The following is a 25,947-nucleotide window of genomic DNA, read 5'->3' on the forward strand; positions in this document are numbered from 1 at the left end:
TAAGTTTGCGGTCACCCCTTCTAACCATCACCCAAAGTCCTCCAAGTGTTGATTAATCTTACCAATCTGTGAAATAAGCTCTGACCTAGCTTTGGCAGGAACAAACAGCTCACACCATCATCATCATCTCTCGCAAACTCTTCGCTGATGTCTCCAGCCACCAGGCAGTGGCATGCTCTCATCCCGCCCCTTCCATCTGTGCATATGAGTGCATCTTGTTTCACTTTTTTCACACAAATGAGGGTTTGGCCATTGCTCAAATCTTTCTTCTTGAACATGAAACAGTCCTTATCCAGTTATCCATTGAATTGAAAATACCCTGTTCATAATTTATATTAAGGCAAAACTCCCATGAAAATGCTGCAACAAAAGTTGTTGTATTTACTCTTTCTGACATAGTATTCGCCGATCCTTGAACAAACTGTGACAGCTAGAGATATCAATATCAAGTATTCTAATAATCACAGTCACTGTTACAAAAAAATTAGAGGAAGAAAAACTAAACTAAAAATAAAGAACTCCTTTCAATTCGTTTTGCATATAATTCCTATACGCCACAATGTCATGCTGTTGGCAACAGCCATAATAGTGGCCAATTCTTGTTCAAGCCTCATAATCTCTGCTTGCACCTCTGTTGTTCTCTTCGACATACTTCTTCAATACTGCGGGGCATAAATTAATCTTTTTGGCTGCGTTTTCAATTGGAAGATGTAAGTAATCTGCAAGGTCTCAACTTTGCTGCTTTTTGCCTCTGCGGCGCTGCTTAGCAGAAAATATAAAGACGTAAGTTGGAAATCAGCATGTAAAATCTAACAAAAGATGGGCAGAATATCCAATAGTAGGAGCAGAGAGAGTGAAACCTGTGATGTGAGAGTGGTCTTCGGCACATTTGTTGTCCCATTCTCTATTTCCGTATGTCCTGTCTGACCATCTCCTGCAGACATGTTAAATTCAAGGCTCATGACAGTGCCAATGGATGAAAAATCAACAATGTTGTTCTACATGTACGTGTTTGTAAGGTTTAGTAATGCTGCTATATTGCAACATGCATAGTCGTACAATGTGATTAAAAGTTTGGCCATTGCTCTTTTAAAAGCATAGAAACCCACAAACCTGAGCTTGTCGTCGGAGATAGGTTAAGGAAGTCATCAACCTCAGCATTATCATTCACACTATTCTCTCTGTCCATTCCCACGCAGACAGCTTCATAGAAGCCTGAGAATGGATCTTGCACCTTAACAAAACCCGATATCTTTCTCTTACGACAGTACTTCACCAGAAACTGCTTCACCTCCCTTATGCTTTTCGTGCAAAAACTGGTTTCACAGACATAATTAATACAAAAAATTCCATATATATGTGCCGTCTAATGGAACTAAACTCATAAGAGTACTGAACAAATTCTATGTACACAACTCATTTATCAAAAAAGAAAAAGAAAAAGGAGATACTGTTGATATCAAACTTACTCGAACATGTGACAATCAGGTGTATGTGAAGTCGCATTGATTTTGTTTCGAATCTGGAGAATTGCATGATAGATCATACCCAGTCTTCCATGAATCTCAATTTTAGTAGTAACAATGCCTGCCACCACAACATAGATCATACAGTCGGTTATAAAAACAAAATCACACTAAACTCATTGAATCATATCGTTCTATTGTATACCATCTGTGTGAACTATTTCCCTAAGCACTTGACAACAAGTGCAAAGAAATGGCTCTGGTAGTGGTGGCCAAAATGGAAGATGAAGTGATGGCCCGCCATAATCTAGACTATCCGAATCCCCTGCTCTTCCATTTCCGTTGTGTACTGGAATAGTAGATGGCACCCCTGCTCCTCCATTTCCGTTTTGTACTGGAATAGTAGATGGAAATGGCAACGAATTAACTTGATTGGACTCATTATCTAAGTCCCAAATCATCAGATCATCTCTGGGATCATTAGCATCTGCAATGCCGTCTCCCGTCCCATAAATAAAACCATCAGATGACGGAACTGGAGCAGTAGCTTCACTGATTGAAATTACATTTGCGTTAGCATCTGCAATGCCATATCCAGACCAAGAAGCATAACCAGTAGAAGAAGGAACTTCTCTTGACATATGAAAAAATCCAGTAGGAGGAGGAACCGGGTCAGCAACTTCATTGACTGACGTTAAATTTGCGAGATTAGGGTCCTCATCATTGAATAATCCGTGGAATGATTCGTAATCAAATACTGTATCAGCGTCAAATGAGCCATTGTGAGGCGCATTGTTACTGGTATCTGCCATGCGTCGAGGAGAACTATGAGACTCTTGCAGTGCGAAGATGATGTCAAATGCGGCTCTCAAGCACCTGTGTGTAGGTGCTTGAGAGAGGGCAATTCGTGAGTGGCAAATGTGTGTTCTCTGGTACTAAAATACTTTGACATGAAAGGTTGTGTCTAAAAGGAAGAACTGAAGAAGAGGTCGCGATTGGCAGTTAATATCCGTTGCGACGAAGACGGTTTTTGAAATTTGGAAGTTGAAAATCTAGATTCTAGGCAGAGTGTAAGAGACCCCCCAAAACGGCATCGTATCATCGAAATAATCAAGAAGGTGCGTTTAAGTCGAACAGCGATGGCCACAATGGACCAAGATGGTCAAACTGTACCAAAACGGGACTGAAATGTGTGGATGTTAATGCGCCACGTACACTTTCTTACTTTATTAATTTTTTGGTGACCGGTGTCATCCGGTAATCAATTTAGGATCTGGCGGCATCTGATTTGCTGTGGGCGGGAATGAATCTCACGGTTTTCATTAATCAAGCCCTAATTGCCCCCAATTACAAAAACCCATGCAGCTCCGCCATTATCCGAAATCAATATCACTCCGTATACCGAACCACCCTTAATTACTTCAAATCAAAATCCAGGAAAATTCCAACGAAAGGATTGAGGATTGAGAATATACCTGAGAGGAAATCGAAATCGAAGTCTTGGTTCTTGTTCGTTCGTCTTTGATGGAGGGGTACACCCGAAACCTAATATTGAAATAATTCGATAAGTTCGAGAACATTGAGGTGTAAAAGAAGGTTAGAGCTCCAGAGAGAGGAGAAACCTAGACCGGCATCTTTGCGGATCTGACCGTCGCATTATTTGACAGATAACAGCACTACGGTGAGAGAGAAGGAGTAATGGCGGTGTCCGTGATAGCGTAAGAGCAAAGAGAGCAGGGAGAGAGATCGCGCCAAACTACCAGCGCGCTGTGAGAAGGGTTTTAGGTTTTCGATCGAAAAAGAAAGCCAGGCAGAGATAATTGATTGATTAATTTAATTCAAATTTGTTCCTACGTTAAAACTTATTAACCGTTAGATTAACAATTAAATCCAACGGCTGTGGATTAAGCAGATGAATTACCACACCAGTATCAGCATGACGTACTGTACCAGTACCGTTCAGTAATTTCTACGTCCCGTTTGACTCCCAGCGGGACTGTAGTCACAGCCCGTGAAATGAAGGCATTGTGGTCGCTGGTGAGTACCAAAAACCTCACCCTCCTTCGGACCTGCCTTTCTCGCTCCCTTTCACATTCGAACCCCGTCACTAACCTACGCACCACCATCAACGTCAATAACAAGAATTCTAGCAAATTGAATCAGAGGCTCCAAATCCACGCGTCCTCTGCTGCGACAATGGCGTCCTCCTTCAATCCCGAGCAAGCCAGGGCACCTCCTGCCCTTCCGCTACCTAATCCTCCGATCACGAAGGTATGTTTCACTCTTATACGTACGGGATTTAATTTTATGTCGAGTTTTATTTATTTGTTTGTGTTTGGGGTGTTGCAGTTTAAAATCGGGCTGTGCCAGTTGCTGGTGACAGCGGATAAGGAGAGGAACATTGAGTATGCTCGCAAGGCAATCGAGGAGGCTGCAGGAAAGGGGGCTCAGCTTGTTTTGTTGCCTGTGAGTGTTATTGTATTCTGTAGCTATTTCTTCACTCACTGACACTTCATTTGGGGATTCTAGGGCGATATTAGCTAACTTAGGTAAATCTGGTGTTTCGTTCTTAACTAGTATGCATCTCCTCCTGGCACTCATTGTCATGGGTGAGGTAAATCCTTTGGGCTTTGAGGCTCTTTCATTGACTTGTATCTTTGGCGACACCTTGGTGAAGATTCAAGACAAAGATGGCAATAGATATTTGATAAGGAAGTAAAAGTGTGGCTCTGGCAAATAAACTTTCACAGGACTTTGTCCAGATTGTGGATTTGATTTGGAGTAGGTCTCTTGTGGAGAATGAGATATGAAATAAGGAATTTGGTATTTCCTTAAAAGAACTGTTCTATTAACCAAATGGATGGGGACCGTTTGTTGAGGGCTTACATTGGGTGGGTGTATTGAATAAACTCATGTGTTGGAAATTCATTCTTTCTTTTTTTTTTCTCCCAACTTTTTTATTTGGTCCTTGGCAATATAGAGGGTTCATTGTCAGATTTTTTTTGAAGGAAAACAAATTTATTCAAAGGCACCAAGAAGGTGCACCAAATTACAAAGAGGCAATACAAATAGCCTCAAGAAGGTTGTTACAGGAGCACCAAAGCTTTAAGGTAGAAGAAATACTCTCAATAATAACATTAACAGAAGATTCCATATAGAGGGTTCATTTTCAGATTGAGGGATATGATGACGTTATTATTCAGAAAATTAGACAAATTCAAGGAATTGCGCCTATTTACTGGTAAATATTGACTTTTAACTAGGCTTTGAGTTAATACTTTTCCTATTTTTGCTCAGGAAATATGGAACGGGCCCTACTCAAACGATAGCTTCCCAGTTTATGCTGAGGACATTGATGCTGGCGGGAATGCATCTCCATCAACAGCCATGTTGTCTGAAGTTGCCAGTTCTTTGAAGATCACAATTGTTGGTGGCTCTATACCAGAACGTTGTGGGCATCGGTTGTACAATACTTGCTGCGTTTTTGGTCCTGATAGAAAGTTGAAAGCAAAACACAGGAAGGTACTGCTTGAACTTTGACATGTATGTTTTACTCAGTGAATGCATAATCTCTGGCTTTTTTCTCCTAGCAAGTATGATTTGCAAATTTAATTCTTAATGGATAGGTCAACCAGTTGGGATGCTAGACTTACCAACTACTGTGACCTGCAATATTTCTTTGACTAACCAGTTGCCAGTTTGGTGGAAACACAAATCTTTATACAATCAGTAATATGATGTCAATTTCTTTTGTTGAGTGCAATATATCTCTTTTTTCCTGATTCATATAAATTTTTTATTTGTGTCAAACTACAGATACATCTTTTCGATATTGATATTCCTGGGAAGATTACCTTTATGGAATCAAAGACTCTTACGGCAGGGGAAACTCCAACAATCGTGGACACAGGTTTTCTATTCCTACAGACTTCATATCTAAGAACATAATGCATTTCAGTGATAGAATTTTACGCATTTATCGTCTCTGGCTTTAGATATAACAATCTCTTTCTTTGCAGAAGTTGGATGTATTGGTATAGGTATTTGCTATGACATTCGGTTTCAGGAACTGGCAATGATATATGCAGCAAGAGGTTTGTGTTCACCTTTGATGTGTTTAATCCTTTCCAGTTCTACTTATGGTTTTGTTATCATTAATGTTTAGGGTTAATTTATTGAGAATTTGGTGATATTGTCATCTTGTAAAACAATTTAAACTGTGGTCAATAAACAAAATGTTTCTATTTTGATTCCTCGACGAGACTGGATAAGTCATCAATTTTATGTTTTAAGAGTTTTCCGGATGAATTTTTAACTATTCTGGTTTACCTAGCGTAGGACTATATCCATTTGTTAGTTACATCTCTTAACACTCCCCTCTCACTTGTGGGCTAGACAATCCGAAGGCCCAACAAGTGTAACAAACGGGCAAACCATGGCCCAAGAAACAGGTGGAGGTAAGGTCGTCCAATAACACATCACTAGGGTCCCACTCCGATACCAATTTAAATTTTGCTTAGAAGTGACGCAAACACTCTCCCTAAAAGAACACATTAGATAGAGGAAAGGGTACCACATATATGCACAACCAATTCACCCTAACTAGACGATGTGAGACATTTATCTCTTAACATGTACATTTTTTTAAATGGAAATGTTCTGAGGGTACTTATTGGGTTGCATTTATAAATAAACTAGAGATTGAAAATATCAGTGTGATTGACATCAGGTGCTCACCTGCTATGCTATCCTGGGGCATTCAACATGACCACTGGGCCATTGCATTGGGAGTTATTACAGAGGGCGAGGTACTGATATATTTTTGTCAACTCTAAATTTTTGACTTACTGCAAATAAATATGATAATTCCATATCTTTACCTGTTTTTGCAAAAGTCTTGACAGAGAAAAAATAGAGAAGGTAGTGTCTGCATTAGAGGGTGATTGATATATGAGAAAACCAAGTGCTGTTCCAGCATTCTCTGCAACAGACTTGGCTTAAATAGATGCGTTTTTGTGATAGCCGACAGTTGCCACTATGTTGGACACTGTCATGTCCGTAAAATAGAATCTTATTTTGCAACTACCACTCAATCACATGCCCAAAATATTTGGGTATGTGATTGAGTGATAGTCGGCACTCGGCACTGTGTTGCAGATTATGTTCATCTCATTTTTCAACTTGTACATGAAATGTGGAGCTTCAATCCCCTGCAGTATTCCCCACACCGCACGGCATTGTCCTGCATTGGAGATTCCATTTCTCTCAAGACTTGATGTAGGAGGATTCAAATTTTGCTAATTTTAACTCTAAAATGGATATAGCCATCAATATTTTAGTAGGAAAAAAGAAGAAGAAAGAAGTTATAGCCATCATTACTGATATTTGCCTTCATTTTCAATTGCAGGGCTGCAGATAATCAGGTACATTTAAATCTTCTTAATGGCCTCTTCTTCCTCACTGCGTTTTGGTTAATAATAACTAATAACTGTGTAGCATCTCCTGGGCTTAAAAAAGGGAGTCTTTTGAACCTCGTGCTGTAAATCTTTGAAGAAAAAATTAACAGAGATGCAGAATTTTTTTTTTATCTATGCAAGTTGCTATATATTTTCATTTGTTGAAGTTTATTAGATATATTCCTTACTTTGAAAGTATACACGTTTTGGAGGCTGATTCTTTCTGGTGACAGTTATATGTGGCAACTTGTTCACCCGCTCGAGATATCAGTGCCGGTTATATAGCTTGGGGCCATTCAAGTCTTGTTGGACCGGTATGTACTTTAAGTACCCTTCTTACTAGAGGAAATTTAAGAAAAAACCTGTATTCCGTGTGCATATTTATCTGGAATCTAGGGTGTTACTTAGGCTTCCATGAGGAGAAGTCTTTGTAGGAATATATTTACTGAGATTTAAATTTGACAGTTCGGAGAAGTTCTCGCTACAACTGAACATGAGCCGGATATTATCATAGCCGAGATTGATTATTCGCAATTGGAGCTTCGAAGGTGAATTGCATCACATCCTTTCAGATGATGTACAATGATTTCACTTTATTCATTTTCTCTCTCCATGTTCTAATTGTGGTTGAGATTCAGGACTAGCCTTCCATTAGTAAAGCAAAGACGAGGCGATCTTTACCAGCTGGTGGATGTCCAGAGATTGAACCCCCTGTGATTACTAGCTTCTGAAGCCCTGAGGGACTGCTTTATCAAAATCGTATTGTTCTCTGTCTACATATTGCTCTGCTTGGGGAAACTACTGCATTTGTAGTCAGAGAATTTGATTATTGGAATAATTAACTAGAAGATGAAACCCGTAATTGCAGAAGCATAGTCTGTTTTGCCGTTCATTGATAAATTTTTAATTGTGTTCTTGATTTAAAGCCAAGTGTTTAACTAAATCTTTTTTCTTTCAATTGCATGAGCAATACATACGGCGAGTAATTCTGAATATTTGAGATATAGGAAGAGCATGATTTGCACGTGACGAACGAGGTGCCAGGTCATGCATTGCACGTGTGTGTACCGTCGCACAAAGAAAATAAAGAAAGCTTATCTTGCCATGTCAGGGAGTGCTGAATAAGAGAAGAAAAGGAGAAGATGCCGATGCCAAATTACTTTTGTCTTTATTGGGATCCGCATAACCACGAACACTCATCTTTGAAACTCTCATCCACGTCTGTCCACCGTCGGATTGCTGTCGGTCTCACATCCTACGGTTATTATATATGCATGGATCGCAGCATTTTTTGATATTCTGGACTTGCTTACGTGGAAAAATCTGTCAAGGCTGGCGATGTGTAAGTCCGCCCATGTCACGCGGTAGACTGCGGAGGAGGCAAGATGTATTTCTTCGTACTAGTTGTGTTCCCTATGGATTAGATGGTGTTGAAAGCGGTGGAGACAAAGTATACTTCATAGATAGGGGCATATGCCAAGAAGTGTTTGTTGAATTCCCATTACAGGGAAACAATGTTACCTTTAAATCAAGACCATCGCCTTCATGTATTGTCAATTTACACTTACTATTAGTCTATTACATTGAAATAATTTTTCTCCTATGTATGGGTTTCTGGCGTTCTAAATTCTCTGTAGTATTTTTTCAATGGTACTCACATCTTGTGTGTTGTCCCGCCTGTGGGGTTTACGAGTATGAGTTTTGACTCAATCTTAAATGGTGCTAAGGTGATGTGCATTGGCTTTATGATTTTTGAGTTTAAGCCCACTCAACTTTTTAAAATGTACATTGAGCCAGATCGTTCTCGATTATTCAAAAAAAAATCTATAGTTTTCGACTACTGTTTGGGTACACTAAGAGCTCGTTTAAGATAAACCTAGGTATCACGGTCAGTAGCTCACTCCATGATCCATATATACATTCATCACCAAATACCGACGGAGATGGGTACACACGTGGCAATAGACAAGTCGGAAGATTGCCCCGTAAGTGGGGAAACTACATTAATAGGGCATGACACGTATGCGTGCGAAAGACGCAACGAAGAAGAGGAAGAGGAGTGGAGCCCTCTCAACTGCACGTGTCAGAGTCACAGAAACAGTAAATGGTTCAAATACGTGTCAGGACCCCACGAGCACCGCGTGACGCGAGAGAGATCAGCCGTCAATTACTACCACCCGTGCAAAGATCGCAAAAAATGTACAATAATATACTATGTTCGTATTATTTACCTGTTACAATTGCAAACAAGAATTACAAAAAGCAGAGGTGCATCAGTTGACAATCGATTAGGTTAGATATATGTGTGTTCAAAGTTCGATTTCAATGAAAAACATAATTCTTAACAAAAACGATAATCACTTTGTGATCAATTGAGTTATGCTAATTCAATGTGAAAAAGTTAACGATATGAAACCCAAATCCAAAAGTCTCTAAATTCTGAGCCCAATATTGTGTGTTAGCTAAGCCGGCCATCTGAGAGTTTATCTCTCTGACTGTCACTTGTGTCTATCATTACAAAATTATACTAGACTCGGATGATGAATTCCGATCGAGATTATGTGTAGTTGTGTAGATCTAGGAAAGTAACGTTGGCTGGCATTTTCTCTCTGCACCAACTACAAGCACATTAATTATTGTCTGAATATAGGGCCTACCAGATATTTAATGACTCAGTCAGGATCTGTTAATATCAGCCCATATGAACATTGTCTAATTGTTGGGTCATATTTATCAACTCCCAAAAACCCAAATAGCCAGAGATAGTGCTGGATCAATGGATCGATCTTATTAAATCACCAAAACCAGAACAATCAAAGCCTCCTCCTTAATTTCCAAATGTTGGGGGGGTGCATAAGGTACAGTGGATGTGGTATGTATCATAGCTTTATATAATTATGTCCTGAGAATCATCAACATTGACAAACTAGAACTGGGAATTGAAACACACGTACATGTGATCTTGACAAGAATTATGGAGGCAAAATCCCTTGCTTCCATCACATTGATATACATACATTAAGGTTAGTCAGTCCAAGACATCCTTTTCAGTCAAGTTAATGATGTTTTTTTTTTTCTTTCTTACAATAATAATATTGCTAAAAGGAGACATCATGGGTAGTGCATGCACGTGGTTCTCAGGTTGCATCCATTAATATTGGTATCAATAATAGTATGTTCTTGTGTCAGAACATTAATAACTTCAGATGTGCTTGAAAATATTGCTTTCAACCACCGCTATGGATCATGTCAAATTAAACTTATAATCCGACTTCGGATTCGTATAACTCAACCAAATCTCATATAAACAACGATGAATCACCTCTCAAACAATAAACACGTTTTCTAAACCTAGAAAACCTAAATAATATAGAGATAGCTTCAGAATATTACCGATTGTGTCAAAACTTATAATTAATCTCACGTATGATTTACATAACTCAATCAAAATCAAGTGATATATAAATAAAGGTATGTAAATCACCTCTAACACAACGAACATGTTTTCTTGGTCTAAGTGTACTACGGAAACGGCTTAAGAAAATAAATATGTGTAAATCTGTAACATAGAACGGTCAATATTTGTTGATAGATCGATCAACATTTGTGTTTAAATTGCTAAATTCAACCCAATAGCAACTGCTTTAGTAAAATAAGGGAACTCTTGAGACACAATGGCCCTAATTATTCTTGAAAGATCAGAACCATGTGCCCTAAAAGGTTTATATCCTTAACCTTTTGACTCTAGTAGCTATAAGACCATGCACAGAAGCAGAGGAGGAGATCCGAATCATAGAGAGAATTTAATTGGAGGCTCCCATGCAATTAAATTCTATGCATGATTAAAGGCAGATTTTAATTTTACAGGCTCCTCCTATATATAATTAGTTACCCTAGTTAAAAGTTAAATCCAACCCAGTATTCCATGATTACCAGACCATCTTTTAATCACATTATTGCAGCTTTAAAACTGTCATCTCTATTATAGTCTTCGGTAATGGAGCTTCTTGTACAACTTTCAAATTCGAAAGTTCATGTGTTGCAGAGCCTAATGCATGGGACCCCAGAAACTCATGTAAGTATACAATCAAGGTCAGTATATGTATTGACAATGCATGATTTTGCAAGACAATTGTGTTATATAGATCAATATATTGGAAGAATTGTTAGGAAGCTGTTCCATTTAATTTCCAATTCAGTTGACACAAGATTGTTGCATTATCATCATATATATATATATATACATATATTCTCCTCAACCTGCCCAATCATTGAATTCTAATTATAATACACCTATAATCCCAAGTTTGATTCAATCTTTCACGCTCACTTGTCCAGTACTATAGCTAGGTTAATAAATGCTTATATGTATATATATATACACACCATTATACCTTATATATAAAATGCATGCTTATATAGTTATATATACCTACCAACAAAAAAGAATACATTATACAAAGATCATAATCATTCATTGGTACTCCTAAAAAATACGAATCGAATCGATACACAGAAAAAATACAAGGAAATTAATAATAATGCTGTCACTTCTTATCGATATCTTTCAAATTTTATGTGTTGGCTAGTATTATATGGTATGATTCCTTTCAAATATCTTAACTAAAACTTATTTATTTTTTAATATTTGGGTAGATGACCATATACATATACATGCATGTATCCAACATTTATAAGAAAAACACATCGACGATAGCTTAGTTAGTAAATCTCTATTGGGTCAAACTATATAGATTCGGGAGGTGTTAGGTTCAATTCTCACAGGAAACAATATCATTGTGTCTACGTGCTGGGCTTTGTATAAAGGTAAGAAATTATGTGCGTTGGCCTTTCGTTTAAAGTTTAGGTCGATATCGAATGTGCAAAAGTATAAATTCATAATTTTGTATTAATGTCGTTTCTTAGATAAAAAGAACATTTAGAAGGAATTGCTTAACAATATAATACGGTGTCTGCCACCCAAAATTACTGTCTACACTGAAACACAAGACATCTAAACATTGGAGACCAACACATGGACCCCACCACCATGACTCCATTACTGCTGTTTGTTTTCCTTGAATTAGTAATTAGGAGACTTTTATACTATGATGGCTCGTCGCCTTGATCCAACGGTTACAAAATTCGAATTCCGAGGAATAAGGCAAAATCTCCTGCTTAACTCAGGGGCAATTTCGGAAGAAATGGGAGCCAATTAACGCCATGTCAGCACCTGCCAAGCTGGCATTGCGCATGAGCCAACACCCTTTATAAAGCGTCCCCTCTTCTGTTCACCTTCTCTTCAAATCAAGGCGTGCCCTTACACCTCTCATTACTCCTTCTCTCTCCGCCTCTTTCTCTTTCTAGAACCTCATCAAATTGCTCATATTTGTTCAATTTGTACACGCCTCTCTTCTCTCACTAGAATCTTTTCAGCCTCTCTCTCTCTCTCTTCCTTCTCTGCAAAATTTTCCTGGAAAATATGTATACGTGGGAGAAGACCCGAATGGAAGATCAGTTCAAGCGTGAGAAGAAAAACCCATCTTTCTCTTCATCTCTCCTTGATGAGATTTACCGTTCAATTGACGAAGGAGACACCAAGCATGAAGATTTGAAGTTCTACAGAGAAACAATGACGAAGAAACAGAGCAAAAACAGTATCCCCAAATGCAACAGAGTCTCAATCGAAGAAGAGGGGATTTCGACTCTTCGTCGGGCTTGTTTGATCGAAAAATGGATGGAAAAGAAAGTGACAGAGAAGGCCAACACTCAAAGAAGACAATATTTGTCTGAATTTGAGAAGAAATCGCATCGTGACAGTGATTACGACCCAGATGTTTTGTTTTGCAGCTCTAATTCGAGCTCTTCAGATTCAAGCTCTGGTGGCTTGTGGTCATCCGACACAGATTCCATCTATGGTACCAGATCAAAAGTCTCCTCGGATTCCTCAATTCCAAAGCCAAAACCTGTAAGGACAAGTGTTGCTGCTTCTCGACCAGAGAAAACAGAGAAGAAAACAGGGAGAACAGAGAAGTCTCTGTTCCATAACCAGAGTGAGTTTCATATGCTCGACGATTACAACTACACTTCTTCTACAGAGCACACTCCGAAGCTATCAAGGGCCTTGAAGATTTACAGCAATCTAAAGAAGGTGAAGCAACCAATTTCTCCTGGTGGTAAACTCGCAAATTTCATCAACTCTATTTTCACTTCAGGGCACACAAAGAAATCCAAGAATTCTTCGTCTTCTGCTAAGGAGAGAAAACCAAATTCAGGCCAAGAATCGACATGTTCCTCGGCATCATCGTTTTCGAGATCGTGCTTGAGTAAGAATTCACCATCTACAAGGGAGAAATTGAGAAATGGGGTCAAGAGGAATGTCACATTTTACCCAGTAAGTGTGATCGTAGACGAAGATTGCAGGCCCTGTGGCCACAAACAAGTATATCCAGGGCAAGAGGATGGGAATCTAATGTCTGTTTCAGTCCCCACTGCTTGGAAAATCGGGAAATCACAGACGACGAAAGGCGAAGACGAGAACAAAGTACATGTGATGGAGAAGAGCAGGAGAGTAGAAGAGATTGCGCGAGAGTTCTTGAAAGAGTATCGTCGCCCAAATCACAGGAAGAATGACTCAATCATGAGAGACTGTCAAAGAAATCGCAATGTTGATTACGATGAAGATGAAGAAGAAGATGATGATGCTGCAAGTTATTCGAGTTCGGATTTGTTCGAGCTTGATCATCTTTCAACAATTGGTAAAGAGAGGTACATGCAAGAGTTGCCCGTCTATGAAACTACTCATGTTAATACTAATCACGCCATCGCTAATGGCTTGATAATGTAGTTTTTGTTCACATGGTGATGGTATAGAATCAAATTTTCAATATTGTTTCCCAGTTTTGATTAATAGAAATTGTCCAAAATTTTAACATGATAACTGGTCGAGTAAATCAAAACTGTCCATTCTTCAATGTTGGTGCTTTATGGGTTTTTGGTCTTTGGATTACTGACTGGTCCTGATAAAATCTGTCAAAACCCATGTTGTTAGTGCCGCAGATTCAAAAGAAATAGTGAAGAAAGTGAATGATGGGGAACTAGAGAGGTATTACTGACAGACACAGACAATATTGTTTTGATAGAAAGAAAGAGATAAAAGAAAGCAATAGAAAGAAAAAGAGTCGATGGAAAATGAAAGATTCGAGATCGTAATAACAAGCAAACTGTGAGAGAGAGAGAGAGAGAGAGAGAGAGGATGTGATGGTAAAGGCAAAGGCAGATCTTCTTCCATGGGAATAGAGAAAGTGAAAGTCTTTAATTTGCTTTGCTTTCTTGGTTTCTCTTTGAGACTGACTGGGTATTTGGTATTTGCATTGGCCCTCCCAGCTAGCTTGTTATATTTGAAATAGTATCCACATTCCTCTCCCTACAACCAAGACAAGCAAAGCATACACTATATCACTATATCTATATGCTTACTCATTTCACGAACAAGGTATATATATGTACTAAATACGAATATCAACTCAAAACCTCTAATGGTTACAAGATAGACTCTCCCCTTTCAACGTTCTGGGTTTGATTCATACTCTGCATGTGAAATTAACATATATTTGTCTGACACGCATGGGTTGCAGGCTAAAGCCGGGGGGCTCGAGTCTCACCAAACCCAACTGTAGATGTTTAAAACCCTAGTTTTTAATTGTGTGAGGGACGACCCAATAACTCCTTATGAATTGCACCATTTACTTTTTGTGTAACTGGTGAAGCTAGTCAACAGTTGTGGGCTAATAGGTGTTAATGATGATGGTTGGGTGGTTCGGACCATCCTATAGGTCGTCCTTAAAGATGCCAATTTTTTTTTCATAAATATATAATATATATTATTTGTTACCAAACTTTTATACCTTACCAATTTTTGTTTAGTATAAGATCAAACAATAAATCAATATTGTCGAGGAAATTAAGCTTAAAAACACAGGGTTATAATTAATCAATTTGATCTTATGAAGTATAATAACTTACAAAGTTGCATATATATTCACAACCAGCAATATTGGCATATATGCAATTCCACAATTATTTAATTAAATTGTTAAGTATATATAAGATTTCCATGCAAAAAAATAATAATTTAGAATAACAAAATTTTCAACAATATAATTAATGGAACCACACACATAATAGTGACTTTATATTGAATTGAGCTTGAACATGGGAGAAAATGAAGAAAAATATATTGTTTTATTAGGAGCAATGATTATTAAGCGGCTTGAACTACATATATATATATATATATATATATTATTGTAGGTAGTTCATTAAAACATTAGTTCACCATGCTAGCTAGAGCACAAACAGATTTTTAAAACACCATGAACAAATATAAAATGAACTCTATGAAGGTTCCTTGTTAGTAGACCCTAATCATGGCCTATAAATATATTGATAAACCAAATATATAACTAGTACGTGACGAGCTAGCATGCAGGGAGTTTTGTGGTATGAAATGGGTTGGTACTTCCAACTTAAAATAATCCCACTTTGTACATATATTCAAATTTTAACGCCACCCATATGATTGAAGACTTGGAAACAAAGCCAAAACTAACCATATTTAGTTCGTAGTGGGTGGTTGGTTCATTAACTATATAATTTGTATATATATATATAGATTCGCATGGACTATAGGTTACTTTACAGTTCGGTGCATTAATGTATATAACTATATATATATGTGTACAATTAATTTGCAAGATGAGGTCGGGATTAAGTATGTAAGGTAGGATGATTCTTCCATTAATCATCCTAGGTGTAGGGATTCCGTACAAAATATGAGGTGGAAGAGTTGCTAGCCATGATGATAGAGGAATAATATGTTCGTGGGGTGAAGTGATTTTGTTGAAGAGACAACCCTAATCTAATTGCCTAGGCGTTGACCCTATATCTCTTCAAGACACGACCACATTAGTATTACATATATATATATATATATACATATAACTTCAATCACAATCATAATGTTCATCTCCTTCTTTATTTGTAGGGTAATGGTCCAATCTACTCAAAATAAAATCTCCATTTTATTCCCAAATCTATATGATATTGATATAACCATTGATTACAAATGTATATGTGGAGCCCACTTAAAATCCAACACTCCATATTAATTGAGGATCAAATCAAATTTTAAGATCTCAAATATGATCTTTATTATTATTATTATTATTTTTATGGTTGTATTGGACTCCGACCTATGTAGTAAATCTCGGGTATTTAAATTTCCCATCCGTCCCGCACGCATGCGGATTGATATGTTGTGTTAGTATGAATTTTAGTAATGTTTCATTACAATTTAATTAAGGGTTTCCTAGGTAGTTTTGATTCTTTATATGCACTAAACATTAGAGAGTTTTTTTAAATTTTTTTTTTATCGAGTAACCACGTAAATTATGAAGTGTTGAGATTGAGACTTGAGAGAGGGTGTTCAATTTTCTATAATTAAAAATCCTTGTATTGTGTTGGCCCAGCAATTTCAATAAATTAAAAAGACAAGGCTAAAAAAGTTGCAACCCTCATATGCATGGTCTGGTGTAATATTCACTTTTGCTTTGCAAGTAGAAGACAGATCTTAACTGAGTTTGCGATCCCGAGGTGGGAAACCATCAGAATATTGTTCTCAGCTTTTCTTTTCTCCTATAAAGTCTAATTAAAGTGACGATTCAAAGAGAGAAAATGATATTTTCCATTTTACAAACACTGCTACGTATGACTTATGATCAGGGAGAGGGAGGAAAGTGAAACCGCATGTATTCGGGAGATCTTCAGTTTGTTTCTCATCGGTTTTAATATATTTGTGGTCACGTGTTAGTTTTTGACCCAATTTATCACGTCATCATGTGAGAAATTTTTGTGCGCAAACTCCAATTTTAACCTATACCGGATATTCAAAAGGAAAACTTATATAATGCAGCAGTATTCCCATTTCAATAGCATAGTGAATATCACATCTTTAGTTTAGTAATAAATATTTCAACTTTGTTTCCATCAACATACAAAAATCTCAATTTAAACAAAAACAAAGACGACAATTACCATTCTATACGGCAAATGCCGCCTGTTAATCATCATATCTGCGTAGTACTCATCATGAAATCCGCCCCCAGTTGTCCTATGCTACTATGTGTGTGTGTGTATATATATATAATTAGTATTACAGATAATACTAATTAACATCAATTAAGGCATATCTGATCTCAATATCATGATCTCTACAGGGACAAATCAACATAAGAAAATCACTCTGTTTTGTTATCGACAATCCGCGACTGGGAGTTCCACATTCAAGCAAGGGAACCATATTAAGGCCTCCTCTTCCGGTGGATGTTGCCGGGGAATCAAGAATTGCTTGGTCATGGGATCGATCGCCTCCAAGACTCAGCAGCAACCCAACCCCGACCACCATCGTCAGCCATCCTCGGCCCATTTGGAGCAGCAGGTATGTCGTTTTAGCCCAAGCCCAAGTTCAAATGGGCCCTTTATATATGTTCCGAGAATTGACTTTTTTTGTTTTTGGAATTGATAATGTCTGTTTGGGTGGTGAAGGTGGTGGAGCTTGAAAGGGAAGCACAGAAGCAGATAGAACTCCGAATAATGTACAGGAAGAAGATGGAGAGGACACAAGAATATCTGAGATACATTCTTCAGATTGCGCAAGACAATGGGTTCTTGAATCTTATACTCAATAGGGATCCTCCACAACAATACTTTCTCTCCCCCGATATGGTCAACGGCAACACAAGTCCGAATATGGCCACCCCACCTCATATACCAACTCAAGTGAACCAGAAATATCCGAATCTAATATCCCTCATTGATCAAGCCAAGATCAATGGATGGTACATCGAACCCCTTGAGGTAATCTATGCCTAAAAATCTTAAATGTTTTGAGTTATGAGTCCATTTCTGTATATTAACCATTTCACATTCATTTTTTAATCACATGAATGTGACAAACACTTGGGTGATAGTTTAATGTGAATCTCTCTAGAGCCAAACCGTATGGACTCATTCGCTAGATTTTAGCCCAACTTATCTTGTCATTAGGTGAGAAACTTTTGTGCATGCGTGCTTGGCGACTCGAGTTTAGACCACTTCTGTGTGTGCGGGCCTTAGGACATGAGTTTAGGCAATACCCTTTGTGGCCATGTACTGAATTTTAGCCCAACTTATTCTGTCATCAAGTGAAAAATTTTGTGTGTGCGGGCTTGAGTACCTGAATTCAGGTAATACCCTTTGTGTCCATGAGTTATAATTTAAACCAACTTACCTTGTCATTAAGTGAGAAAACTTCTGTACGTGCGGGTCTGATGATCCGAGTTTAGGCTCATGTCGAATATCCAAGGATAAACTTGTATGGTGTCGTTCGGTTGAGTTTAGCTCACTTCTATGTGTGCGGGTCGTATGTCATTTGGCCGAGTTTAATCCACTTTTGTACGTACTGGCCTGACGATATGAGTTTAGACGCATATTGAATGTTGAAAGACAAACTTGGTGTGGTTATCCCTTCAAAATAGTTGTGACAAACTCTCATAATGTCATAAGAAACATGAACCTATGATGTGCAAACTCTTAAGTGCTTGGCATACTATAGATTTATGGATACATGTTACATGTTGAGTAGATTGAATTGCAAGAGAAGATTGGTCAAGGAAGTACAGCAGAAATCTACAGAGCAATCTGGAGAGGCCTTGATGTTGCAGTGAAGTGCCTAAACACTGATTTTTTCACCTCAACCGAAAATGGCGTCTCATTTTTCGCTCAAGAGCTCGAGACCTTATCGAAGCAGCGCCATCGTTTTGTGCTGCAACTAATGGGCGCATGCCTCGACCCACCAAATTACGGATGGATTGTTACGGAATTATTGGGTATGACATTGAAGGACTGGCTGCACGGACCAGGAAAACGGCAGAAGGAGAGAGTTGTTCCACTTCCTCCATTAAAGGAAAGAATTGCAAAGGCATTGGAGATTGCTCAAGCAATGCAGTATCTCCATGAACAGAAACCAAAGGTCGTTCATCGCGACTTGAAGCCTAGTAACATATTTTTGGATGATTCCCTGCATGTTAGAGTAGCAGATTTTGGCCATGCCAGGTTCTTGACCGATGATGAGAAGGCACTTACCGGCGAAACAGGAACATATGTGTACATGGCGCCAGAGGTGATTTGTTGCGAGCCTTATGGTGAAAAATGTGATGTATACAGTTTTTCTATTATACTCAATGAGCTCATAACCGGTGAATATCCGTATATCGAGACTGATTTCGGTCCGGCCAAGGTACTGATTCTAGTTTTCAAGAATTCTCTCCTTCATGGACATGTCAGTTCTGATAGTTAAATGACTTATTTTATTTTCTTCTGATTGTAAATCAGATTGCCATGGAAGTTGGAGAGGGTAAGCTTAGGCCTGCACTTCCTAAGGATCATGAAGGCAATCTGGGCGAGCTCATTGATCTCATCAGCATCTCATGGGATCAAGATGCTTCAATTAGACCATCATTTGCAACTGTCACTTGTAGCCTCAGAAAGATTCAACAGAGACTCAAGCAAAGTACTGTTTAGATTTTTATCATTAGTATGTCAGTGTAATCTTTTTCAGCTGCAGTACTTACCTTTTAGGGATAATCTTTTTTTGCCTTTTTCCTTTATTTTCTCTGTTCTTGAATCTTGAAATTCTGATATCATTTTGATTAGGGTTCGCTACACGATACCCCTTTTTTCAATCGTGGGAACCTCTCCGGAGTGAATTTTGGGTCCCGTGCACTATACCTTTCGAAAGTTTCCCTATAAATTCACTAACATTTTCATCAGCAATGTGATTCCAAAATATTGATGAGAGGTTTCGAACCTACAATCAACCCTTTGGGTTTACATGAGACCCTTAATTAACACTAGGGTCTATCCATAAACTGAGAAAAAGTTAAAACTAACACTAGGCCTAAGCTCATAAACCCAAAAAACTGGCCAGAGGCCCAAGAGGAACTAATCTAGGTAATCAGCCCAAACAAAATTCCAAAATATTGATGAGAGGTTTCGAACCTACAATCAACCCTTTGGGTTTACATGAGACCCTTAATTAACACTAGGGCCTATCCATAAACTGATAAAAAGTTAAAACTAACACTAGGCCTAAACTCATAAACCCAAAAAACTGGCCAGAGGCCCAAGAGGAACTAATCTAGGTAATCAGCCCAAACAAATATAGCAGGCCAATTCAGCCCATTCAAGTAGGCCTCTCAAGCCCACAGAAAACAGATCTATTATTCTAATGAAAAAAACAGATTTCGTCTTGGGTCGTCCTTCTGAACGTCACAAGCAAAATCCAGATGAAGACCGTGAAGGTTGAAAAGTGTTTCGTCTTTTGATGAACAGGGAAACAGTCCTTATTTACTAATCTGGCCATTTTGGTGAAGGGAAGTTTTCTTTCTTTTTATTATCTTTAATTGTGATAGACATAGTTCATTGAAGCTCTTGCTATATTCTTGCTTTCTGAATGTGCTTTAATGGTGTACCGTGGCCAATGGTGGGATTTTCAACGATGTTGCTGCGATAGTACCAACTGGATATGAATATGTTGTTTACGGTTTAATGTTATTGTTGTCTTAATCTGGTTCATATTAACAAGCACACAAGGTGTTCGACGTTTGTCCCATGTATTATTTTGAGTTGGTATCCCCGCATTTTGCATCAGAAGCCATCCACCTTACTGTCAGCACAATTTTGAAAAAAGAATATATATATTTTTAAACGTTATTGGCATGACGTTTATTTTGTATTATTGTTGATTCCTCGCATTCCTTTTCATGGATAAACTCGCTCGTCCATGTGATGAACACTCAAGAAAGATGTCACGCAGATCCTCTTAATTATTTATGTTAACATATTTTAATTATGTTATCGGATTATGTGTATAAAATTGATGCTCCAACTCACTCTAAAAAAGAAATTTGTATCAATTATTGAGTTAATTATTGAGCAATCGAGCATATTGTTTCCTTGGCCGTAGTACTTTGTCTTTTGAGAACCTAAAATGGCGTGAAATGGGTCAACGACATACGACGGGGTCACCGTTACAATTCCACGTTTGTTGTCTCAGAAAGTCAGGGACTCGTAGATCGCAAGCACAACCTACAATGTTCTTGAAAGAAGACTCTACTTAGTTGATTAAACATGCAAGAGGTCAAATATTTTGTGCCCATTAGTATATGATTTAATAGTACGATAGATCCTAAAAGTGATTTTGGTTAAATTTCCTACATTTTTCTAGTCTTGAGTTTTGAAAATAATAACGTTTCTGTGTCCTTTTTTTTTATGACTTCCATACCGTCTGTCTGTGGATCTGATGTATCATGTATTGATGTATGTAGATCACATGCGTGCAAGGCGTAAGTCCAAGACTCTCATTACTCAGATGTCTTTTTTGCTGTCCACAATCTGAAGAATATAAAAGGGCAATGTCATTAATGTTATGGCATAACACTAGCTTCATCTTTCTCTTTGTTCACTTCACTCTTTCTTTCTTCTTCAATTATATTGTCTTTGGTAGGCCTTCCTCGCAAGAACAAGGTAGTTTTGATTGAAGGTTGCAGGTATGTGGCGGTCAAACTTTCGTATTGTTCTGTACTTCATAATTTTTTGATAACTATTAGAGAATGTCATTGGTAGAGTGGTAGAGTTGTAGGGGTACAACTATGGGTCATAACTCATAAGTTCAATTCCTAAAAGCAGTCTTTGCATATTATGTGGGGTAAGGTCTGCATACATCCTGCTTGGCTTTTATCCCGCCCATTATGGGAGGCTTGTTCATGAAAAATGTTTACCAGGGATGCCATTGCGAGTATATCAATTAGAACATTAGTAAATAAGTTTCTAGGTCCTTTTAAGAACAAAATAATGAGGTTATAGACTATAGAGACTTGGCATTGGTTATTCTTGCATATATGCATACTAAGTGTTTCTTATTGTTCTAGGATCTGCTTCAATGGACGTCAAAGAGAAAGTTACTCGAGGCATGGAAAGTAGCATGGCAGAGAAGAAAGGTAGTAATGGGGAGGTGGTGATAACAGTTTCAAGCGAAGAGACCATAAAGGCCAACGTAGACACCAAAACCATTAGAGAACCTTCTTCCAAGGATCCTGAAGCTTTGGCTCCTAATTCAATTATGTCAACCCACAAAGAGTCAGCTGCAAATTCAATTCATGTCAGCTTCCCGTCATCAGAGAGTGCAAGGTTTGACAAGCCTCCTCAAATCCCCACTCCTGAAACCCTTACGCGGAGGAGGACTTTTAACAGGTCGCTGTACTCAAAACCCAAGTCAAGATTTGGTGAACAACTATATCACATTGATTCTGCTATACTTGAGGAAGAGAGTTTAATTTTGCAAGAACAATTTGGCATGGGTTCATCTCGTAGGAATATGTTGAGTAAAGGATCGGTAAGTATCAAGTCAGGCTGTAGTATTAGGAGAACAAATTCCAGGACGAACTCTATCAACCAGAAAACAATGTCAATGGCATCTGAGAGAGGAGATGAAGAAGAAGAAGAAGATGAAGAAGAAGAAGAAAGCGAGGATGATGAGGAGATTTACAGGGAGATTGAGTTGCATAAAGGGAAGCGCAAGAAAGTGAGGGCTAAGCTCATGCTGCAATGGGTTGCTTTTCTGTGCATCTTGGGGTGCTTGGTGGCTAGCTTGAAAGTTGACAAATTGAAAAAGGCTCCTATTTGGGGCTTGGAGATTTGGAAATGGTGTCTGCTTGTGCTGGTGACATTTTCTGGCGTGCTGGTTACTAATTGGTTTATGAACATTGTGGTGTTCTTTATTGAGAGGAACTTTTTACTTAAGAAGAAGGTGCTCTACTTTGTTCACGGTTTGAAGAAGAATGTTCAGATCTTCATATGGTTGTTCTTAATTCTACTTACTTGGGTCTTATTGTTTGATCATGGAGTCAAGCGATCCAAAACTGCCAACAAAGTTCTACGTTTTGTAAGCTGGACTCTGGTCTCTCTTAGCATTAGTGCACTTTTGTGGCTGATTAAAACTTTATTCCTAAAGATCTTGGCATCTAAATTTCATGTCCATACGTTCTTTGATAGAATCCAAGAATCTGTATTTCACCAGTATGTTCTGCAGACACTTTCGGGCCCTCCATTAATCGAGGAGGCTGAAATGGTGGGTCGAGCACCTAGCTTTGGCCAGGTGAGTTTCAGAAGTACTAAAAAGGTAAAAGGCGTTAAGGAAAAAAAGGTGATTGACATGGGAAAGGTTCATCAGATGAAGCGAGAGAAGGTTTCTGCTTGGACCATGAAAGTGTTGATAGATGCAGTATCCAGTTCAGGGCTGTCCACTATCTCCCAAACGATTGATGAAAGTGTTCATGGAGGAGGTGAACATGCAGATAAGGAGATCACCAATGAAATGGAAGCTATAGCGGCCGCTTATAACATTTTCAGAAATGTTGCTCAGCCTGGAAGCAAGTAATGCCTCTTATTTTTGCTGGATACGTAATTGTTCTTTACATTGTCTTGCTGTATGGTTTTTTTCTTATTTTTCTTTGCATTAACTGTAGGTACATTGAGGAGGCAGACCTCTTAAGATTCATGATTAAGGAGGAGGTTGATCTTGTGTTCCCACTACTCGAAGGTTCTGAGATGGGGCAAATCGATAGAAAATCTCTCACGGATTGGGTGGTAAGGTTATTAACAGTTCAGCACAATACAAAGCAAGTCAAGATTATGAATGTGTATTATTTAGCATGACGAATCCAATGATTTATTATGTTATCTTGTGAAGGTTATGGTATACAAAAGCCGAAAGGCTCTCGGACATGCCTTATGTGACACTAAAACAGCAGTAAAGCAGTTGAACACTCTACTATGCGTCGTTGTGGTTGTTGTGGCCATTATTGTGTGGCTTCTCTTGATGGAAATTGCAACAAGGAAAGTGCTCGGTGTCATCATAGCTCAGATTGCAGTGTTAGCCTTTATGTTTGGTAACACCTGCAAGACTGTATTTGAAGGCATTATGTTTGTTTTTGTGATGCATCCATTCGATGTTGGCGATCGTTGTGTTATTGATGGTGTTGCAGTAAGTCTTTGAAAACGCATCTCATGTTGTTATGTTTGCTATGAAGTCTTTGCTAACTCTGTTATGTAAATGGCATCCTGGCATGCAGTTGTTGGTTGAAGAAATGAACCTCATAAACACAGTTTTCTTGAAGCTTGATAATGAGAAGATATACTATCCAAATGCAGTTTTGGCCACAAAGCCTATCAGCAACTATTACAGAAGCCCGGATATGGGTGACACCGTGGAGTTCTCGATCGATTTTTCGACTCCATTTGAGAAGATTGGGTTGCTGAAAGAGAGAATTAAGAAGTAAGTGGATCAATGGGGAGAGGGTGTTTTTGTGGTTTGAACCTGTCATTTATGAATTGCATATTGCCGTAACCCGGCGGAAAGTAGTCATTGTTATTGACGAGCCTCTTTTTGATTCTTGTTTTCAGGCACTTTGAGCAAAATCCCCACCATTGGCATCCTGAACATGGTCTTGTAGTGAAGGAAATTGAGAATGTGAACAAGATAAAGATGGCTCTCTACCCTAACCATACCATGAACTTCCAGAACTTTGGAGAGAAGAACAAGAGGAGGACTGAACTGGTGCTTGAAATAAAGAGAATCTTTGAAGAACTGAACATAAAGTACTATCTCCTCCCACAACAAGTTCATCTCAACCACATTGGTTCCTGATGGTTGAAGAGTTGGGTTTGCTTACTGCTAAGCAAGTGTGTTGATTCTTCCCTTTTGTGTTTTTGGTATTGGTCATCGAATAATATACTTATTGGTCACTCAAGTTAGGATGCCTGCCTGTCTGTCGGTCTGTCTGTCTGTCTGTCTGTCTCTAATTCTCTCAACCTCAGTCATTGTTATGATGATGATTTGGAAATTTGGAATGATTCAACGGGTGAATGTTCGATATTTGAATTTTGAAACGAGAATCTGTTACGTGTTAAGCTAAGTATAGTGGATCATGGGCTGAAAGGCCCGTTGGAGACGACTTGCTTTTTTATATGGGCTCCCCAAAAGAGAGAGGCTTTTAGGCCCAATTCACAAATCAGTTATCAGGTCATTTTTAGAAATCTCCATAGATAACAGTAACACGGTTTTCCTACAGGCTTGGATGAACAAGCATTTTAAGCACTTGGGCCGGGATTAGTCATCGCTGGACGTCTGTTTTAAGAATCAAAAAATGTGTCCTCGCTTGAATCTCCATATCGGGCCTGGCCCAACTCGAGATTTCTAAGCCCAGTTTTACTTCAGGCTTGGACTGACAAGCATTTTAAGCCTTTGGGCCGGGCTTAGTCCTCACTGGACGCCTGTTTTAAAAACTGCATCATGGCTTGATCTCCATATCAGGCCTGGCCCATTCCTCTAGTCTTCTTTTTTGTTAAAATTTATATGGCGCTAGCCGCTAGTGTATACAATTTTTGTTTTTGTGTTGAATAAGGTTTTGATTCAGGTTTTCATCACTCAAAATATAGATTTCATCAATATGTCAATACTTCTTGATTATCGGTTTTTTTTTTTCCTGATGTGTTTTAGTGATAAATATTTAGTGCACGATATTGCGGTTCTGAAATTTGGGGGAGATCGATCTCTCCCGTTAAAGGGAAAGTCAAGATTTTTTATTCAAAACCTTTTTTTTGTCTTTTCTTTTTTTTTTTTGTTAATTTGTTCAGGTATATTATGATGTAATTTGGTTTAGTTCAATATAATTTGATAGTTGTAATTTCCTTGAGTGGTTAGATATTGTTCGGTGTTTATATATTCTTATGATGTTTTTGTGTCGTTAGTTATCATAAAATGAAATGTTGGGTTACTATTTTTTTGAAAAAAAGAGTGATCATAAATATAAAGAAAAGGAATAAAAACTCATAATCTCACGTGGAGAGCACGTGCTTAGATTTGA

The 25,947-nt window shown here is 38.3% G+C and overlaps 5 protein-coding genes across 9 annotated transcripts; 4 read left to right on the forward strand and 1 right to left on the reverse strand.

Annotated features, from left to right (window-relative positions):
- Positions 1-358: 358 nt before the first annotated feature.
- LOC119997155 lies at positions 359-3,201 on the reverse strand. 3 transcript variants are annotated; one of them, XM_038843987.1, is made up of 6 exons: positions 3,089-3,201; positions 1,672-3,011; positions 1,470-1,587; positions 1,114-1,316; positions 861-934; positions 359-759 (listed from the first exon to the last, which is right to left on the reverse strand). In XM_038843987.1, exons 2-6 carry the CDS (start codon positions 2,276-2,278, stop codon positions 730-732), a joined length of 1,032 nt encoding a protein of 343 aa, XP_038699915.1. In that variant the 5' UTR covers positions 2,279-3,011; positions 3,089-3,201; the 3' UTR covers positions 359-729. The 3 variants fall into 3 exon arrangements, with proteins under 3 accessions (XP_038699915.1, XP_038699916.1, XP_038699913.1); XM_038843988.1 differs by lacking the exon at positions 3,089-3,201 and having other exon boundaries at positions 1,672-2,271; positions 2,942-3,074; XM_038843985.1 differs by lacking the exon at positions 3,089-3,201 and having other exon boundaries at positions 1,672-3,038.
- A 243-nt stretch (positions 3,202-3,444) lies between these two features.
- LOC119997154 (omega-amidase, chloroplastic-like) lies at positions 3,445-8,522 on the forward strand. Of its 3 annotated transcripts, none has more exons than XR_005467973.1 (10): positions 3,445-3,737; positions 3,816-3,932; positions 4,764-4,988; positions 5,283-5,376; positions 5,486-5,560; positions 6,196-6,274; positions 6,683-6,743; positions 6,874-6,889; positions 7,156-7,236; positions 7,388-7,448. XR_005467973.1 is itself a non-coding variant. In XM_038843984.1 (10 exons), exons 1-10 carry the CDS (start codon positions 3,483-3,485, stop codon positions 7,637-7,639), a joined length of 1,104 nt encoding a protein of 367 aa, XP_038699912.1. In that variant the 5' UTR covers positions 3,445-3,482; the 3' UTR covers positions 7,640-8,522. The 3 variants fall into 3 exon arrangements, 1 of the variants encoding a protein (XP_038699912.1); XM_038843984.1 differs by lacking the exon at positions 6,683-6,743 and adding an exon at positions 7,561-8,522 and having other exon boundaries at positions 7,388-7,470; XR_005467972.1 differs by having other exon boundaries at positions 6,683-6,889; positions 7,388-7,439.
- A 3,719-nt stretch (positions 8,523-12,241) lies between these two features.
- On the forward strand, positions 12,242-13,875 carry LOC119996310 (protein BIG GRAIN 1-like A). The gene has a single exon (XM_038842897.1). The coding sequence runs from the start codon at positions 12,405-12,407 to the stop codon at positions 13,767-13,769; it is 1,365 nt and encodes a 454-aa protein (XP_038698825.1). The 5' UTR covers positions 12,242-12,404; the 3' UTR covers positions 13,770-13,875.
- A 3,157-nt stretch (positions 13,876-17,032) lies between these two features.
- Positions 17,033-20,550, forward strand: LOC119996306 (serine/threonine-protein kinase STY46-like). Its single transcript, XM_038842890.1, has 9 exons — positions 17,033-17,105; positions 17,200-17,420; positions 17,528-17,839; positions 18,606-19,259; positions 19,355-19,532; positions 19,581-19,585; positions 19,676-19,759; positions 20,263-20,322; positions 20,440-20,550. The coding sequence occupies exons 1-9, from the start codon at positions 17,033-17,035 to the stop codon at positions 20,548-20,550; spliced, it is 1,698 nt and encodes a 565-aa protein (XP_038698818.1).
- A 198-nt stretch (positions 20,551-20,748) lies between these two features.
- Positions 20,749-24,934, forward strand: LOC119995811 (mechanosensitive ion channel protein 10-like). The gene is made up of 7 exons (XM_038842260.1): positions 20,749-21,160; positions 21,349-21,570; positions 21,952-23,455; positions 23,548-23,668; positions 23,772-24,065; positions 24,154-24,356; positions 24,485-24,934. Exons 3-7 carry the CDS (start codon positions 21,963-21,965, stop codon positions 24,726-24,728), a joined length of 2,355 nt encoding a protein of 784 aa, XP_038698188.1. The 5' UTR covers positions 20,749-21,160; positions 21,349-21,570; positions 21,952-21,962; the 3' UTR covers positions 24,729-24,934.
- Positions 24,935-25,947: the final 1,013 nt, after the last annotated feature.

Source organism: Tripterygium wilfordii, chromosome 4, assembly GCF_013401445.1.
Source record: "Tripterygium wilfordii isolate XIE 37 chromosome 4, ASM1340144v1, whole genome shotgun sequence".
Classification (NCBI taxonomy): Eukaryota; Viridiplantae; Streptophyta; class Magnoliopsida; order Celastrales; family Celastraceae; genus Tripterygium; species Tripterygium wilfordii.

Excerpts from the sequence above, each read along its gene's own strand:
- LOC119997155 (XM_038843987.1), bottom strand. The coding sequence starts at position 2,278 with ATGGCAGATACCAGTAACAATGCGCCTCACAATGGCTCATTTGACGCT. Across the intron at positions 1,588-1,671 it reads GGAAATAGTTCACACAGATG|GCATTGTTACTACTAAAATT; the intron begins GTATACAATAGA and ends TTGTGGTGGCAG. Across the intron at positions 760-860 it reads AGACCACTCTCACATCACAG|CGCCGCAGAGGCAAAAAGCA; the intron begins GTTTCACTCTCT and ends TCTGCTAAGCAG.
- LOC119997154 (XM_038843984.1), top strand. The coding sequence starts at position 3,483 with ATGAAGGCATTGTGGTCGCTGGTGAGTACCAAAAACCTCACCCTCCTT. Across the intron at positions 4,989-5,282 it reads TGAAAGCAAAACACAGGAAG|ATACATCTTTTCGATATTGA; the intron begins GTACTGCTTGAA and ends GTCAAACTACAG. Across the intron at positions 5,377-5,485 it reads TCCAACAATCGTGGACACAG|AAGTTGGATGTATTGGTATA; the intron begins GTTTTCTATTCC and ends CTTTCTTTGCAG.
- LOC119996310 (XM_038842897.1), top strand. The coding sequence starts at position 12,405 with ATGTATACGTGGGAGAAGACCCGAATGGAAGATCAGTTCAAGCGTGAG.
- LOC119996306 (XM_038842890.1), top strand. The coding sequence starts at position 17,033 with ATGCCGCCTGTTAATCATCATATCTGCGTAGTACTCATCATGAAATCC. Across the intron at positions 17,106-17,199 it reads CAGTTGTCCTATGCTACTAT|GGACAAATCAACATAAGAAA; the intron begins GTGTGTGTGTGT and ends TGATCTCTACAG. Across the intron at positions 20,323-20,439 it reads TCCAGATGAAGACCGTGAAG|TTCATTGAAGCTCTTGCTAT; the intron begins GTTGAAAAGTGT and ends TGATAGACATAG.
- LOC119995811 (XM_038842260.1), top strand. The coding sequence starts at position 21,963 with ATGGACGTCAAAGAGAAAGTTACTCGAGGCATGGAAAGTAGCATGGCA. Across the intron at positions 23,456-23,547 it reads GTTGCTCAGCCTGGAAGCAA|GTACATTGAGGAGGCAGACC; the intron begins GTAATGCCTCTT and ends CATTAACTGTAG. Across the intron at positions 24,357-24,484 it reads CTGAAAGAGAGAATTAAGAA|GCACTTTGAGCAAAATCCCC; the intron begins GTAAGTGGATCA and ends TCTTGTTTTCAG.